The sequence below is a fragment of the Eschrichtius robustus genome, chromosome 20 (assembly GCF_028021215.1).
Source record: "Eschrichtius robustus isolate mEscRob2 chromosome 20, mEscRob2.pri, whole genome shotgun sequence".
NCBI lineage: Eukaryota > Metazoa > Chordata > Mammalia > Artiodactyla > Eschrichtiidae > Eschrichtius > Eschrichtius robustus.
The window spans coordinates 61,161,753-61,178,806 of NC_090843.1; the positions used below are offsets into that span (position 1 = coordinate 61,161,753).

Consider the following 17,054-nt stretch of genomic DNA (forward strand, 5'->3'; position numbering starts at 1 on the left):
TGTTGAACAAAAAGAAGTTGATGGAACTAGAAAGCAATTTTAAGTCTTTCTGATACCAGGGAATCCGTCAGTAGTAGTTCACGGAAAAAAAAAAAAACACCTAGGTTAATAATACAGTCTCCATTCAGTAGCCAGAGCACCATCCACTGCCACCACCTCTCCTGTTCTCTGCCCCCTGCCCTCCTCCATTTTAATGCAATGCCCTCAGGTCAGTTCCATGCTTAAAATCTTCCAAATGCTTTCTGTTGTACTCAGAATAAAATTCCAAGTATCAATTTCTGCATATCTGCCCCCTGCTTACCTCTCTTATCTCATCTTATACTGCTCCCTCTTCCTTTTTTAATTTTTTTAATTTTTTATTTTTCTGTTCTCTGATCCCTCCAAGCTTGCTGCTGAACTTAAGGCTTTTGCACTCACTGTCACTCTACCTGGAATGCTCTACCACTGGTCTTCACATGGCTGACTCTTTTCCATTCATATGTTAGCTTAGATGTCAGCTCCTCAGAGACCCTTCCTGATCACTTCCCTCATTTTTATCTGGGAAGATCCTGCTTTGAGTCCCTGAAAGCTGAAAACAAGAGCCAGGATTGAGAATCTCTTTTGGGTGATTTTGGGTTTTGAATCAGAGGAACAGCAATAGCTTGGGGTGGAGGAGAAAAAGATATTGATGCTATGGAAAGCAAAACTCAGTATCCCAATAAATTATCCTTCCACAATGGAAGCTAACTGTCTTGTTCCCCAAAGAGCCATTTATCAGCTACCTTTATATTACTCTCTTCATATAAGTGGTACCACTCTCCTAATTCCCTTGTTGTACAATTCTAGAATTCTTTTTAACACTCCTATCAATTAAATTTTTTAAAATATAGGAGTTATTTTAAATTAATTAATTTTCTTTACTTTTTTTTAAATTTTACTGAAGTATAGTTGATTTACAATGTCATGTTAGTTTCAGGTGTACAGCGCAGTGATTCAGATACATATATCTGAATATATATATATATGCTTTCTCAGATTCTTTTCCCTTATAAGCGGTTATAAAATACTGAGTATAGTTCCCTGTGCTATACAGTAGGTCCTTGTTGGTTATCTGTTTTATATATAGTAGTGTAATTTTTTTAATGTAGAAAAAATAAAATGTTTGGGGAAAAAACTTTCTGTTGTCCCACTACCCTGTCAACATTTTAGCACATTTCCTCTTCAGTTCACTTTCCTCAGCTATTAAGGATTTATAGTATAAAGTATGAGGAAACCTGATCTACAATAAAGTTCAAATGTTTTAGCTCATGACATGCAAGACCTTTCCTGATAGGGGTCATCCAACCTTTCCAGCCATCCTTCACATTTAAAAAAATATATATTTATTTATTTGTTTGTTTGTCTGTTTGTTTGGTTTTGGCTGCATTGGGTCTTCGTTGCTGTGCGCGGGCTTTCTCTAGTTGCAGCAAGCGGGGACTACTCTTCGTTGTGGTGTACAGGCTTCTCATTGCAGTGGCTTCTCTTGTGGAGCACAGGCTCTAGGCACGCGGGCTCAGTAGTTGTGGCTCTCGGGCTCTAGAGCGCAGGCTCTGTAGTTGTGGCTCTCGGGCTCCAGAGCGCAGGCTCAGTAGTTGTGGCGCACGGGCTTAGTTGCTCCGTGGCATGCAGGATCTTCCTGGACCAGGGCTCGAACCCATGTCCCCTGCATTGGCAGGCAGATTCTTAACCACTGTGTCACCAGGGAAGTCCCCATCCTTCACATTTCCAGCAAATATTTCTTCAGCACTTGGTCTCTGCCAGATTCTCTGCTAGACACTGAAAATAGAGAAATATCAATAAAAGCCCTGTCCTGCCTGCCTTCGAGGAGCTGATAATCTAATAGGCAGACAGAAAAGTAACCATTGCAATATTGGTGAGTGCTAGGATGCAGGATGTAGGTATGGGACACCTACCCCAGGCTGCAGGGTGTGTAGGGGCTGGCCAGAAGAAGGCAGGAGACGGGATCACTTCTGAACAGAAGGCATGGTGTGTTAAAGGCCCAGGCACAGGAAAGAGAATCATTAAAGAGCTCCAAGAAATTGTCTACCTGGTATGTGTGTGCTGAGGGATGAGAGATAAAACTGGAAGCTGTTTAGGGCCCAGCTGCAAAAGGGCCTTGTAAACCAGTGTAGGGATTTGGGATTTCATCACCAAAACTATGGAGAACCACTGAAGGGACAACATGATGGCAGTGACTTGATCAGATTTTCATTCCAGTAAGTGTACAACAGTGTAGAAAGGTGAGCCTGGAGGCAAACTAGAACAAGAGTGATGATACCTTCAATGTGACCATTGTCCTCAAGGAGCTCCTTGACTCCAGCCTCATCAAACCATCTGGCCAACCACGTCATTCTCTGTCACACCACAAGCCTTTGTTTGTGCTGTTTCCTCTGCCTGGAATATCCTTCCTGTTCATCTTCTTGGCAAACTCCTACTCATCCCTGAAGCCCCAGTTCAAATGCCCCCTTCTCTGTGAAGCCTTTCGTGTTCCCTTTATCTGTACAAAAGCAATTGTTTCTTCCTATCTTCTCCCATAGCTCTTAATAAATACACCAGCTATAGCAATTATCACCTTACATGATAATAATTTGTCAACATGACTTGCTTCTCCATCAGACTGTGAGATGACGGAGGGCCGGAGAGTCATCTCTGAATCTCCCTCACCTGGCACACTCCCTAGCACTTTGTTGTGACTAATAATTATAGGATGGAATGAGGAATAAGCGAGTAAATGAATCATGTTGCCCCTACATTTACGACCCCATCACATCTTGCGGGGAGTAACCCTTCCTGTGTTGACCTCAGGTCTCGCTTCAGACACCAGTCTGGCTCACAGAAGAGCAGTTGGGACGTGGGTGAGTGACAGGCTGGTCACTCTGGCTGAATTCCATGTCTCCCAGGTGGTCCAGCTGGAGGAGCTTCTGGCTGTGCGGCACTCCGTGTTCGTGGTGGGCAGCGCGGGAACTGGCAAGTCGCAGGTGCTGAGGTCCTTGCACAAGACCTACCAGATCATGAAACGCCGCCCCGTCTGGACTGACCTCAACCCCAAAGCAGTCACCAGCGATGAACTCTTTGGCATCATCAATCCAGCCACACGAGAATGGAAGGATGGTAAGAGCAGGATACGGCTAGCTCAGCCCCTTAGGCAGAAGAAATGCAGAGGGTGAATGCAGAGGAGGGAACACAGGGCTGATCTGTATCGGGTTAGAAAAGAAGGTGGAAAGAATCAAAGAAAGGAAACTGATTTTGGCTTGGAGGGGAACCTCAGCCCTTGGGATAGTCTCTTTCCTTGGGGACTCTTCAGCTGCCTCTTGAGAGAGGGCACCTTAAAGAGGATAAAGCAAGGCAGGCATCCTCAGATATAGTTTTGTGATTCTGGAACGCAAGTCATGGAGTCTCTACGTTGCCTGGCAGAGAGTCTAAGATGTGGGTAGGATAGGGAAGCCCACCGCTCATTCTGAAAGGAGCAGTTCAGTCTAGCATCCCTCAGAGGGTACCTCCCTATCAGCTCCGCCCCAGGAGTGCTGGGGAAGCTGCTACAGAAAACTCATCTCAGGAGGATCCTAGAACCACGGTCCCTTCCACAGCAAACCCATGCTCACTCGGTGCTGGCCTCAGCCTCACCTTCAAAGAATTAAAAATCACTGGTAGATGTTGGAAAGTGTCTCCTGTCACTGGGAGAGAGCAGAAGAGAAAATGGAGAAAACTCTCTATGAGCTGATAGGACCTCTTTCTAAAACAAATGTGGCTTCTGGAATGAGGAAATCTCAGCTCCATCCTAACACCCCAATGTTAGTAGTCGTCCCAGTCAGGGTCAAACTGCCTGGATTCCTCTAATTTAGGACCTTCCATCAGAGGCCTAGAACAGTGGGATTTAATGAGCAGCCTCTCTAATTTTTATTTCACTATTAATGAGGCTTAATATACTTTCCTCCTTATTGGTCTTAGTAATTGGCTCTTTTGTAATTTTATTCCTCCTTATTATTTTCTTGTCAGTTTGTAAGAATTTTTTAATATACCGAAGACATTAACCCTGTATCTGTTATATGCACCACTAATGGTTTTTCGCTGTCTGCCATTTGTCTACAGACACTTCATGGCATGTTTACCATGCACTTTTTAAGAAGGAAATATGTCTGTCTAGTCTTTTTAGCACCTGGAATTCCTATTTGGTTTATAACTCTTTCTAACTTTAAGCTATATAGTATCATAAATTTGGTCTAAAAGGTTCTTTTCACGTTAACATTTTTTATTCATCTAGAATTTATTTTGGGGCTTAGTATGAGGTAAGGTAGAGAATCAACTTATTTCCTTCCAGATGGATAATTGATTGTGACAGCACCATTTATTAAGTAAACTGTCCTTTCCCTCTTAATTTAAATTCCAACTTGTCATATATGCAGTTGTCCCTTGGTATCCATGAAGGATTGGTTCCAGGAACTCCTGTGGGTACCAAAATCCATGGATGCTCAAGACCTCATATAAAATGGCATTGTATTTGCATTATCCTATGCACATCCTCCCATATACTTTAAATCATCTCTAGATTACTAATAACACCTAATACAATGTAAATGTTGTATAAATAGTTGCAAGTACAGTGTAAATGCTATATAAACAGTTGCTAGTGTGTGGCAAATTCAAGTTTTGTTTTTTGGAACTTTCTAGAATTGTTTTTTTCTGAATATTTTCGATCCATGGCCGGTTGAATCCACGGATGCAAAACTCGCAGATACAGAGGGCCAATTGTATTGACATCTGATTCTGGGTTTTCTGTTTTGTTCCACTCACCTGTTTATCTAATCCTATACTAATGTCATTCTATCTAGGTTATAATCATCTTATATCATTTTCATGTCTGATGGGGTAAATCCCTCCTCAATATTTTTCTGTAATTTTTCGGCTAGTCTTAGGCACTTCTTATTCCATATTAAATTTAAGCTCACATAATATAATTCAAATTTTAAACAGTGTTGGAATTTTAATTAAAGTTTTATTAAATATACACATTAAATATGGAGAAATTGAAAAAGATTTATAATAATCATAAATCTGTATTCACTAAATGAGAACTTTCAAGTAAATGGAATATAACTTTTTAAAACATTTTAAGAGAATTTGATAAAAGTAGACATATAGTGGATTATATTACTACACCTTTTTCAAAATTAGAAAGATTCAGTAGACAGAAAAATAAGTATGGACATAGAAGAATTAGGAAATGCATCCATCAAACTCAGTGTAACATGCTGATACAGAACTTTGCATCTTGTAAATAGAAAATATTCCTTTCTTGGTAGGCTCATGGAACATTTCCAAAAAATTAAAGTTTAGTTGGGCACAGAAGAAATTGTAATGAATTCAAAAGTATCAATTTTCACACCACATTGTTTGATACTAATACAATAGAATTAGAAGCAAAGAGCAAGAAAATGACCAAAAATAATTTTACTATTTGCAATCAAGAAACAGTAAGCCCTGGATTAAAGGGAAAATTAAATTGCAACCCCTCTTGGAAGCAATATAAAGAAGAATACTTCATACAGAAACCTCTGGGACACATCTAAAGCCAATAAGGAAAAACTCAACTCTAAATAATTATAGAAGGTAGGCTAGAAATAAAGGAAATCAGTGTCCATCCTAAGAAATTATTCAAAGAGTAATAAACTAAACCTGAAGAAAACTGGGAAGAAACCAGTACAGATAAAAGCTGAAATTAGTGGGAAGGAACAAAAAAATATAGGAAGGATAAATAAATAAAATACTGGTTCTTTGTAAAGACCAGTAAGTCCATTGTGAGCATGATTAATGGGGGAAAGAGAGAGTAAAAGTATGTAAGATTAGGAATTAGAAGATATAGCAGTAGATACAGACAAGATTAAAATGGAAGAGACACAATTAGATGATACATATTTGAAAAACTAGAAGAAATAGATGATCCACTAGCAAAATATAATTTTAACAAAATTTACTCAATAAGAACTAACACAACATTGTAAAGCAACTATACTCCAATAAAAACTTACTGAAAAAAAGAATTAAAAAATTTACTCAATAAGAAGTAGAAAAAGTAAACTAATGAAAAGGAAAATTTTAAAATATAATTCCTAAATCATAAAAGGATACCTCTTAATTCATTTTATGAAGCCAAAATAATCTTGATACCAACCTTTGTGCAGAACCAAAAACAATAGCCCAATTTCACTTATTAATATAGATTTAGAAACTCTGAATAAAATATCAGTAACTAAAATCTGTCAGTATCTCAAAAGAATAATACATTCTGACCAAGTAGCATCTGTTCCAGGAATGTAAGGATAAATCAATTACTTTTAAAGTATTAACGTAAAGCATTGACAAATTAAAGGATAAAATAATTTGATCAATAAATAGATGCTAAAAACTCAGTAGCCATTCCTAATTTAAAAAATTCTAAGTAAAATAGGAATAGAAGGAAATGCCTTAAGTACAATTAATACTCTTTACCTAAAGCCAAAAGGAAAAAAAGAGCATTCTGAATGATGGGAAAATAAAGCCAATTCCATTAAAACCAGAAATAAGCCAAGGAGACCTATTACCAACATTATTATTCAGATTTGCTTGGTGGGATTCTGGAAAATGCAGTAAGACAGGAAAATGGAATACATCGTATAAATTGGAGGAAAGGAGATAATTATCATTTTGGTGATTATACCACTTTATACCTATAAAACTCTAGAGACACTATTGAAAAATCACTGGAATTAATAAGAAAATGTATTAAAGGTAACTAAGTATAAAATAAAATACACAAAATTTGAAAGCTTTTCTCTATACTAGCAATAGTCAACTAAAACTGAAAGTCAGGAAAAAAATTCCATTCACAATAACGGTAAGAACTGAAATGTTTAGGGATACATTTAGCCAAAGAGATACATTGAAAATGCTGTAAAAATTTATTAAGGAACATAAAACAGTATTTGAAAAAATGAAAAGACATACCATATTATTGATTGGGAAAGCTTAGTATTATAAAAAATCAATTCTATCCAAATTAGGAGATAAATTTCATGTAACGCCAACTAGAATCACATAGGGCCTTCTCTCAAAGCCTGCGTTTGGCAGGATTTTCCCAGGCTGCAGTTTCAAAGGATGAAAACCTTACCTAAGAAGGTTTTATGTAATTCCATCATGTCACAGTTGCCTGTTGAAATGGTTCACTGGGTCCCTTGTCAGTTAAAAAATAGTACCATCAGGTTTCCTTCTTGTTTTCCTGTTGCTGCTGTTCTTACAAAAAGTTGGGCCAGAGCACAGAGAGAGTGGAACCTTGGGAGTGGTCAGATTCTTAATAGCGTAAGATACAAAGCCAGTTCTGACCTGCCTATGTACACCTCCTTCTGAGTGTTGTAGCTGATAGGAAAAGGCTGTTTTAAGAGGAAGAAGATTGATGGTGACCTGGAAATTAAGATATCCATGGTTCCTCTTAGGATTGTTCTCTTCCGTCATGCGGGAGCTTTCCAACATCACCCATGATGGGCCCAAGTGGATTCTACTGGATGGCGACATAGATCCAATGTGGATCGAGTCTCTGAACACTGTCATGGATGATAACAAGGTACCAGGGGGGAAGGGGACCCCACGTCGTCCCTAATCATCAATGAAACCAGTCCCTGGGCGCATCTGGAAACCTTGATTCCACACAGGACTGGCCCCGAGCAAGGAATCATTACTGCTGTCTTTATTTTTTTTATTTTTTCCAGCTTTATTGAGATAAACCTGACATATAACGTTGTCAATATATAATTGATATATAACACTGTGTAAGTGTAAGGTGTACAACGTGATGATTTGAAATATATATTGCAAAATGATCACCACAAGGTTAGTTAACACCTCCATTACCTCACATAATTACGTGTGTGTGTGTGTGTGTGTGTGTGTGTGTGTGGTGAGAACTTCTAAGATCTACTCTTAGCAACTTTCAAGTACACAATACAGTATTATTAACTCTAGTCACCATGCTGTACATGACATTATTCATCTTGTAACTGGAAGTTTGTACCCTTGACCACCTTCACGCATTTCCTCTGCCCACCCCACACCCCCATCCCTGGCAACCACCAACCTACCCTCTGTTTCTATGAGTTTATTTTTTTTAAGATTCCACATATAAGGAGATCATATAGTATTTGTCTTTCTCTGTCTGACATTTCACATACCATAACACTCTCCAGGTCCATCCGTGTTGCCATGGATGAACCTGGAGAAGGGTTTCCTTCTTTTTACAGCTGAATAATACTCCACTGTGTGTGTGTGTGTGTGTGTGTGTGTGTGTGTATCACATTTTCTTTATCCATTCATCCGTCGATAGACACTTAGGTTGTTTCTACATCTTGGCTATTGTAAATAGTGCTCCAGTGAACATGGAGTGCAGATAGCAGATAACGCTTCAAGATCCTGATTTCACTCACCGGTGTCTTCAGTAGACGTCTTAGAACTGATTCATCCCATAGAGCAACTTTCACTTTCTTCAGTGGCATTGCCATCACTCACATGTTTTTAGCATTGTTGTAATTTCCTTCAGAATCTTCTGCATGCAGGTTAATTCAATATTTAGAGCTGAAAAGAATCTGAAATCATTTATTCAAATCTTTAAAAAATTTTTCTTCTTTGTTTATAAATAAGGAAACTAAGGATCAGAAACATTCTGAGCCTGTCATGCATCCTCAGTGGTGACCAATCTTTATCCATGGAGAATATGTTTTATTTTTTATAAACAATGAAAACTGAATGCCAGTAAAGTGGCTGTTAAGCTGGGAACTGTTTCTAAACTTGTTCATAAAGCACATCTTTGTTAGACGTTTTATGATGGTTTCAACATTTACAGAATCATTAGAATAAGTGTGTGCTCTTCCAAAAGAAACAGGAGTTGTATGAAACCTGAGCTCTTTTCCTTTAATTATCCTATTTTTTCATTATGGTCTAGTTCATTCAAATCATTGACATCCACTTAAACTTTTTAGACAGCTTTTTTCCTGATTCAGTACACACAACAGGGATGGAGGTAAAGGGGCTACAGAAGGAGAGAGAGAGGATTGTTGCAGAAAATTTAGAAAATACTTACAGTCACAAAGAAGAAAATAATCATCCTAATTCCTATCAGGAATAATAGCCAAACTCCCCCTAGCTGGCCATGTGACCTAACTCCTCCCCACCTGCCGTGTCCCTCCCCCTGTGTCCAGGTGCTGACCCTGGCGAGCAACGAGAGGATCCCTCTGAATCCCACAATGAGGCTCCTCTTTGAGATCAGCCACCTGCGCACGGCCACGCCAGCCACTGTCTCCAGAGCAGGTATGGCCCACGAAAGGAAAAACCACAACTGCTCAGTTGAAAACGGGTGCCTCTAGTGATACATATAACGTTGCTGGCTCTGAAGGAAGCTCCAGACAGGAGCCAGACATTGATCATCCAAAACCCCGGCCTGATTCTCAGCCCTAATCCACACGCACGAAGGTGAGCCAGTGCTCTGCAGCCAGGACCATGTGAGCGTCTCAATTCAGAAATGTTACGGTAATGGGAAGGGATTGGCCCCTGAGCTGAACAACGGTCCTCTGCACAGAAGTGCCTCAAATTAGGCTACTTTCAGGCCAGTTCTAGCCTCCATGAAGGCTAATGAAGATGATTGAGCATTGCAATTTCTCACCACATCCTGGTGGAAAATAATAACTTTATACATCCACTTTCCTGGATGGGACACGGTTCCATCCTTTTGGGGGCCACCATGCGATCTGCACCCTTCCTCACCATGACAAGTATTGCTAACCAATCACAGCCTGCTTTCCTCCCGAGCCTAGACTTTGCCTCAGCATCCTTCTCAACACTGCTTTCCATCAGCTATTATCAGTCAGTCGGAGTTGATCCCAATAGCAAACCCATTTGCCCTCTCAGGCCTCGGCCAGATCTCTGTTCTTTTCAAGCCCAGCCTTCAGTACATTTTCTAAACAGAGAAAATAACTCTCTGGGATGAAGAATATCCTGAGATGTATGGAAATGTCACTAAGCTGTATTCTCTACGCTCCCAGGGATCCTGTACATCAGCCCTGCAGACCTGGGGTGGAACCCTCCTGTGAGCAGCTGGATCAACAAGAGGGAGATCCAGACAGAGAGAGCCAACCTAACCTTTCTGTTTGACAAGTATCTTCCAGCCTGCTTAGACACACTCAGAACCAGGTAGGCCAAGGGGTAAGGAAGGTAACAAGCAATAAAGAGCCTGTTGGCTCATACCTGATGTCCCGCTGATGTTCTGTCCCGTCCCCAAAGTCAGATGTCCCTAGGCATTCCACCCCGGGTGTGGCAGGTGGCAGAGGGGAACACACGTTCCCCTGCGATGGGATGCCTGTTGTCAGTTCAGGCAGGAGGCGAGGTGAGTGAAGAGGAGAGAGATGTAAAGGACCTTTTGGAGGGCTGCGAGGGTGTGTCTGGAGGAGGCCGCGGGTTGTGGTAGCAGAGACAGCAATCCTGAGACCCTCTGCTTCGCAGGGCACGCAGCTGGCCCTCCTACGCGTGATACAGGCCAGATCAACAGGCCTAGAGCTGAAGATGACACCTGTCAGCAACACACGGGGCCCACTTCCTGTTCCTGGCTGTGGGCGTCCATGGCCTAGATGATACAGGATTGGGTATAATGCATCATTTGACCAGTCCTGCCCCTCTGGACCCTAAGATTTCACTTTTCCTCCAATGGGTTTGCAAAAGTAAAAGCAACAAGCCCTGACCACTTACCACATAAACAAAATAGTAATTGCTCTTAACCAAAAGGATACTTATTATAGCAAGAATATTATACGTGTCTGCAGAGAAGGGTTCCGGCGTTTGGAACCTGCTTTTGTTTTACATTCTCTTTCTTTGCCATTTGATGCATCATTCAGTGAATCAGGTACTCAGCCCTGTTGTTCAGCCCAGTTGCACCATCAGAAGCTGGTGCTCTGAAGGCAACGTGACTCAGAGATCCTCAGTTCCTGAATGTTCAACAAACAGAGTCAGGTTGATGTTTCCTGGAAATAAAGTCTATCACTCAAAATGATCCCCAACTCCTTATTCATTGGCCTGAGAAACACAGGATGGCAAATGCTTGCAAGTGTGGAGCAGAGATGAAGGGAGAGCTCCCAGGGCAAAATGGCCCGAGGCACTCTTTCTTCATGTGCCCCACCCTCCCCCATCAAAATCCACCGTGTTAAGAATGAATTTTACGTAAGTAAAAACTGAGTCGCAGTTGAATAGTTGACATAGTGGTATGTTTTCAGATATTAAATATTTATTAGTTTTGATTTTGCAGTTTTTATACTTCAGGGTTAATAATTATTTTTCCAAACTTCAGCGTTTTCATAAAGCCTTTAAAAAGCCTTTAACCCCTTGTGGCTTGTGAGCTCTGTGGCACTGGGATCTAATGAGATAAAGCAGCCGTGGCAGCAAGAGTCTGGAAGTGGGCAGTTGTGGTTAGTGTCTCAAATAGACAAGGGCTACAAAGAGTTAAAGTGGCAACAAAGGGGGAGGTTTTAGGAAAGTAGCATCCCCTGTTCTTTAAGGTTTGCTGAGACACTTGTCCAATTTATCCTTAACTAAAAATTAGACCATCTCCCACTCTGGGCATTTAGAACAAGAGATACCAAACTCGCGCGTGTGTGTGTGTACACGCGTGTGCTCGTGTGCAAGCACAGCCTCTGAAACAAGCTTTAAAGACTGTATTAAGTCCATCCAGAGAAACACCCCCCCGCCACCAGTCTCTGAGCCCCGTGTTTATCAAGGAAAAACCCATAGCTGTGGTTGAGGGTGCCCGCTCTGGGTTTCCTTCATGCAATTCTCACAATATCCTTATGAGGGCCGACCATCCTGCAGATGTGGGAGCCGAGGCCCCATGGTGCTCGCTCAGTGCCTCAGCTGGTGGTGACAAGACACTCACTGCAAAGTCCTACTGCTATTTTATTCATCACCGTATTGTAATGCCAGCTTTCTGTGGCCCCGTCACGACGAAGCAGTGCCAACACACAGTAATTTTTATATTGAACAAGCAGGCCTCGTAAGGGGTGATTATAAACAACTTTATTTTGTCTCCCACTGTTCCTTCAAAAACATTTTATGTTCTCCTTCTGCCCCTGGATGAAACCTAGGTCAACACTGCTGATTTTACTGGTCCTTCTTCAGTAATAAAAATGCATCTCAAAAAAAAAAAAAATGCATCTCATCACTTCTAGTCACACAGTCTCACACACACACACATGCACATGCGAAAATTTTAAAAAGAGGCAGTGAAAATTGAAAAACATACGAACTCTCCCACTGCCCACGTAGCCCTCCACCTACAGTGGGAAAGGACAGTGTTCTTGACTTCCGTCCTTATTCTACCAGTCGCCCCCTTGCCAGCTGTAGCTTCTCACCCCTCAAGGCTGAAGGGGGACACAGGGAAGAGAGTGATGGGCAGGAAAGGCCTTAATGATGGACCTGGTGTGACCTCATTTACCCCAGCTGTGGCAGGTTTGGAAATGACTCTTTGGAAGCCTTTGTGGGTCGCTTGGACGCCTCCCATCCCTGGAGATCCCCAATATGCCCTCCCTTGAAGCAAGTCAATGCCTCTCCATCAGTTAGTCGAGTACAGCTCCCACAAACCCTCCAGGTGGACCCCTTCACCAGTATCTAAACAAGCCCACACGCTCACGGCCATACCTGGACTCCAGGATTAGCGCCCCAGCGAGCACTCTCTGACCCTGCACTGCAAGGTCTCCTCAGGGATTTCCGGGCCTGGGTCCTAGGGGAGCCCCTTTCTGAGGGTCTCTGTTCAGGATGAGCACCTGCCTTCCCTGTAGGAGGGGCACTCGCTGCACACCCAGGGCCCTCCCCAAAGTCCTGTGTACTCATTTCTAGCCCCTTAGCATCTACCACTTTGATCCTATAAACCAGGAGTCCCCAACCCCCAGGCCACGGACCGCTACTGGTCCACAGCCTGTTAGGAACCGGGCCGCACAGCAGGAGGTGATTGGTAGGTAAGCAAGCGAAGCTTCCTCTGCTGCTCCCCATCTCTCCCCATCACCCGCATCACCGCCTGAGCCATCCCCCGCCCCCATCTGGGGAAAAATTGTCTTCCATAAAACCAGTCCCTGGTGCCAAAAAGGCTCGGGACCGCGGCTATAACTCCTTGAGAGCACCAGAGGCCAGGTTGTCTGGAATCTCAGCTTGGAATTGGAAGAGTAGTTGGCCTGTATTGTGTCAGCACCTCATCCAAAACTGAGCCTGGGGCAGTTCCATTCTGACATTCTGTTACAAATATGCGTTGAAGAAATGAAGCAAAGCCTCCCAAGCACTCAGTTTCTTCATTACTCATGGACATAATGCCTAGACTCTTAGACCACTTCACAGCATTGCTGTAAGGACTGCAGCCAGACTCAAAACCAACACAACACAAAACACTGAAGAGGATGGAGCGCCATGAGACTCCGAGGCCCAGTGCTGGCACATGACTTTTAAGACGTCTGTTGATGGTGTTGTTCATCTTACACCAGTGGACCCTGCCTCTGTGCGGCCTGTGAGCTCATCCTCCCCGGGAGGTGGTGACGAGGGCAGGAGGGGTTGAGTATGTGGGCCCGTGGTGCACTCTGTGTGCACACCTGGTGGGACAAGGGTGCCTGTGTGCGTGTGTCTGTGTGTCTGTCTGTCTGCTCCTGCTCCCTTGGGTGTAGGTGCACCTTTGTGTATCTCTCCATACCTGCCTTTCAGCCAAGACCTCTAAACCAAAATTGAAAGTACAAATTCAGGTCAAAACATAGTCACAGAGCTATATTTAGGAAAGAGAGAACTTAATCATGTAAATAATCTTCTGTCCTGGCCCACTCTGCCTCCCCCAGACAAGACTCTAGCCCCAGGGAAAACATTTTCAATGTGTTTGAATTGAGGGCACTCCTCTGAGCTGGAGGAGTGGAGGAACAGCCTCAGAATTGCACCCACCTTGGCTCTGTAGGTTATTTTTGCCAATTGAAACAGTGACACTGTGAGATATTTACTCGTTTTGTTGCAGCTTCCTACATTCCCCAAGGACTGAGGGGGGGGGGTCCTCAATGTTCAGAGAAGGGAAGGGGGGGAGGGCATCAGAGGAAAGGAGGATGAGAAAAGGGATCATCTCAGGAGGGCTCCGGTCCCTTCCTTCTTTGCAAAGGGAGCAGACCCCCAAACAGCTGATGAAAACAAAAGCTTTAGTGGCACCATGGGCCTCTATAATACCAAAGTTTTTGCTGCTGCAAAACTGCATGAACTTGTCAAATTGTGAGTCCACAGACACCAACAGGGTTCCATAGCTGTCCAACAATGCCTCTAGGATGGAAAAATCCAGTGTTTTAGAGCATATCTGTGTCTCTCTTTGCAGATTTAAGAAGATAATTCCAATCCCAGAGCAGAGCATGGTTCAGATGCTGTGCCACCTTCTCGAGTGTCTGCTGACCGATGAGGACATCCCTGCAGACTGCCCCAAGGAAACCTACGAGCTTTATTTTGTGTTTGCTGCCATCTGGGCTTTTGGCGGAGCAATGGTCCAAGATCAGGTAAGAGGATGTGCTGAGGCTAACACCCACGCTAGCCAGCAAAGATTTGGAAGACAGAACAGCTAAAGTCAGAATTAACACAGAAGCATCAAACTACTTAGTTATCTCTCCCTTGTTCTGCTAAAGGCGTCAGTCCCCTTAGGAGGGCTTCAGGTAGTGAGACAGGTGAGATTGGGCTATGTTTTGAGCTGTGGTTTTTTGAGTTAGTGAATGTATCCCTAATTTCTTGGACAGTTGCTGGTTGAGTTTGAAAAACTGGAGGTATAAGTACCTTATTTGGCAAGCTGATGTGTGTTTTGTAGGTGGAGTGGTGCTGTGCTGTAGAAGCTTGAGTGGGAGGAATCCCTTTAGCCTTCTTAAAATCTTTCCAGAACAGGCATGTACCACTCTGTACCAACCATCACATCTTCATACCCCTGAAACGCAGAGCCGTCCGTAGAAGGTTAGACCAAAGGCGAATTGACATCTAGGGATAGGAAACCGAAGTAGTATTCATCTCATGGTGTTGGCTGCTGTAGCTTCATGCTGTTTGGGGGTGTCTTGGCATCCTATTCTCTAAGCCTTGTGTATTCCCAACCTTTTCTTTACTTAGTTTCCTCCAAATAAAAGGTACTTTACCTAGAAACAATATATTTGAGGTTAGGCAGACCAGTCTTTTAGAACTGACTAGCTATCAGGCAGTGTCATATAGAGGCTGAGAACATGGACTCTGGATTTGAATTCTAACTCTGCCACTTATTACCTGGGGACCCTGGACAAGTAATTTAACCTCTCTCCACCTTCCTCTCCCCGTGTGTGCAAAGGAGATGAGAGTGATGATAGTGGTACCCAGTTCCTAGGATGTTTGTAAGCATTAAATGAAGGGATGCTGTTCTAATTGCCCACATGTAAAGCTCTTAGAGTAGTGTTTATTATTAATGTTCTTCTACCACAGATATTCAGTTTCATAGCAAATATCTGGTGCCTTTCTCACAACATGGGATTAAACCAAGCTTCAAGTGTTGGAGAGTTATCATTTACTCTTTCTGGTCTGGGTTGATTATGGGCTTTTCCAAATAAAAAGGTAAAAATTTCAGCCTCCCAGGGCACACCACGTTCTAAGAATCCAAGACGAAGGTGAGCTGGAAGAATTAACAATTAATTTAGAATTAACAATCAGTTTATTCTCCGTTTTCATGGGCTCTGATTATAACATTCATCCTACCTCCCATCACCCCCTACATGTTCTTGGTGCTCACAATTCAGAAAGCAGCTCTCAGAAGCCCCTGGAAGTGTGCCTTTCTCCATCTTCCTCTCCGGAGCTAGACACTGGCGGGGAAGGGGGACGCTCCAAGGGCAGGAGGATGCCTGGACTGAAAGTTTGACAGCTGAGAATTTCATGCAGTCTGTTCTGCGGCCCTTGGAGCTTCTCCATGGACTGCTTCTTTCCCAGCTCCACATTCCCCCTTTGAGGCAAGGAGCCAATGCGTCCACCAGGATGGACGAGGGCCTCAATGAATGCCCAGAGATCCGGAGCGCAGAGGTTGTGGCTTTCCCTCAAATGCAATCCCTGACCTTTTGCCCGCTGAAATGTCAGACAGCAACCACCGCTGGGCTTCTCTCTCACGCTGGTGCTGAGCAGGCAGTGGGGTATCAGGATAAAGACACTCGGTCAATTTTTCTATCTCCGTGTAGAAAAATTTAAATCCACTCAATTCTTTTTAAAAGCCCGGGAGAAAGCATCCCTTCAGGCACCGCGGGCTCTGGAGCACTTGGAGCTGTCGGCGGCTGTGCTGGCACGTGGGGAGAGAACACGGGAGAAGGCTTTTAGCAGCAGGGACTGTCCAAACCCCCCACACAGCCTGCATTCAAGCGCAACACAAAATAGTGCTGTAAATCAAAAAGTATGAAGTTGGCCAAAATATTTGCATCAGGAACACCAATGGTGCTTATGTTTAAAAAGCTGTTATTAAAGCGAAGCAGAATATAATACAAAATACAGCCCATACCTGGGTAGAAGTTCTAATAAAAAAGGGAGGGGTGGATCCTGGCTAAATACTTTGCAGCGATCCCAGGGAATTATCTCTCAGAAGTAAATGATCTCTCAGAGAGCACCGGGTTGGGCAACTGAAAACCTGGGTTCAACTCCCAGTTCTGCCATATGCTGCCAGAGGTGTAACCTTTGAGCTTTTGTGTTTTCATACATAAAACAGGAGTAATTTTCAGTAGCCAGGATGACTTAGAGCATTGTGAAGACCAAATGAGGTGATATTGTGTTCCAAACTCTGCTACATTGTACCACACTGTGTGCCAGTACAGACTTAGTGCAGGAAAGGGACCAGAGAATTGTCACAACCTTAAGGAGATGGGGTTCAGAAGGGGCCTCTTCATTGAGGTCATTGCTGAAGAGACACTCAAAGAGTCAAACTGAGAAAAGGCCATGGGATGACTCAGCAGAGTTGACCTTGTCTTTCCAGTGTCCAATTACAGTAG

At 43.1% G+C, this 17,054-nt stretch overlaps 1 protein-coding gene across 1 annotated transcript in view; it reads left to right on the plus strand.

Moving 5' to 3' along the window:
* The window catches only part of DNAH9 (dynein axonemal heavy chain 9), a 303,311-nt gene that overhangs the window by 136,537 nt on the left and 149,720 nt on the right, over window positions 1-17,054 (plus strand). Inside the window, exons 32-36 of the mRNA XM_068529609.1 lie at window positions 2,919-3,129; window positions 7,485-7,612; window positions 9,240-9,348; window positions 10,080-10,227; window positions 14,408-14,582. Coding sequence (XP_068385710.1) covers window positions 2,919-3,129; window positions 7,485-7,612; window positions 9,240-9,348; window positions 10,080-10,227; window positions 14,408-14,582 — 771 coding nt within the window. The remainder of the gene's footprint in view (window positions 1-2,918; window positions 3,130-7,484; window positions 7,613-9,239; window positions 9,349-10,079; window positions 10,228-14,407; window positions 14,583-17,054) is intronic.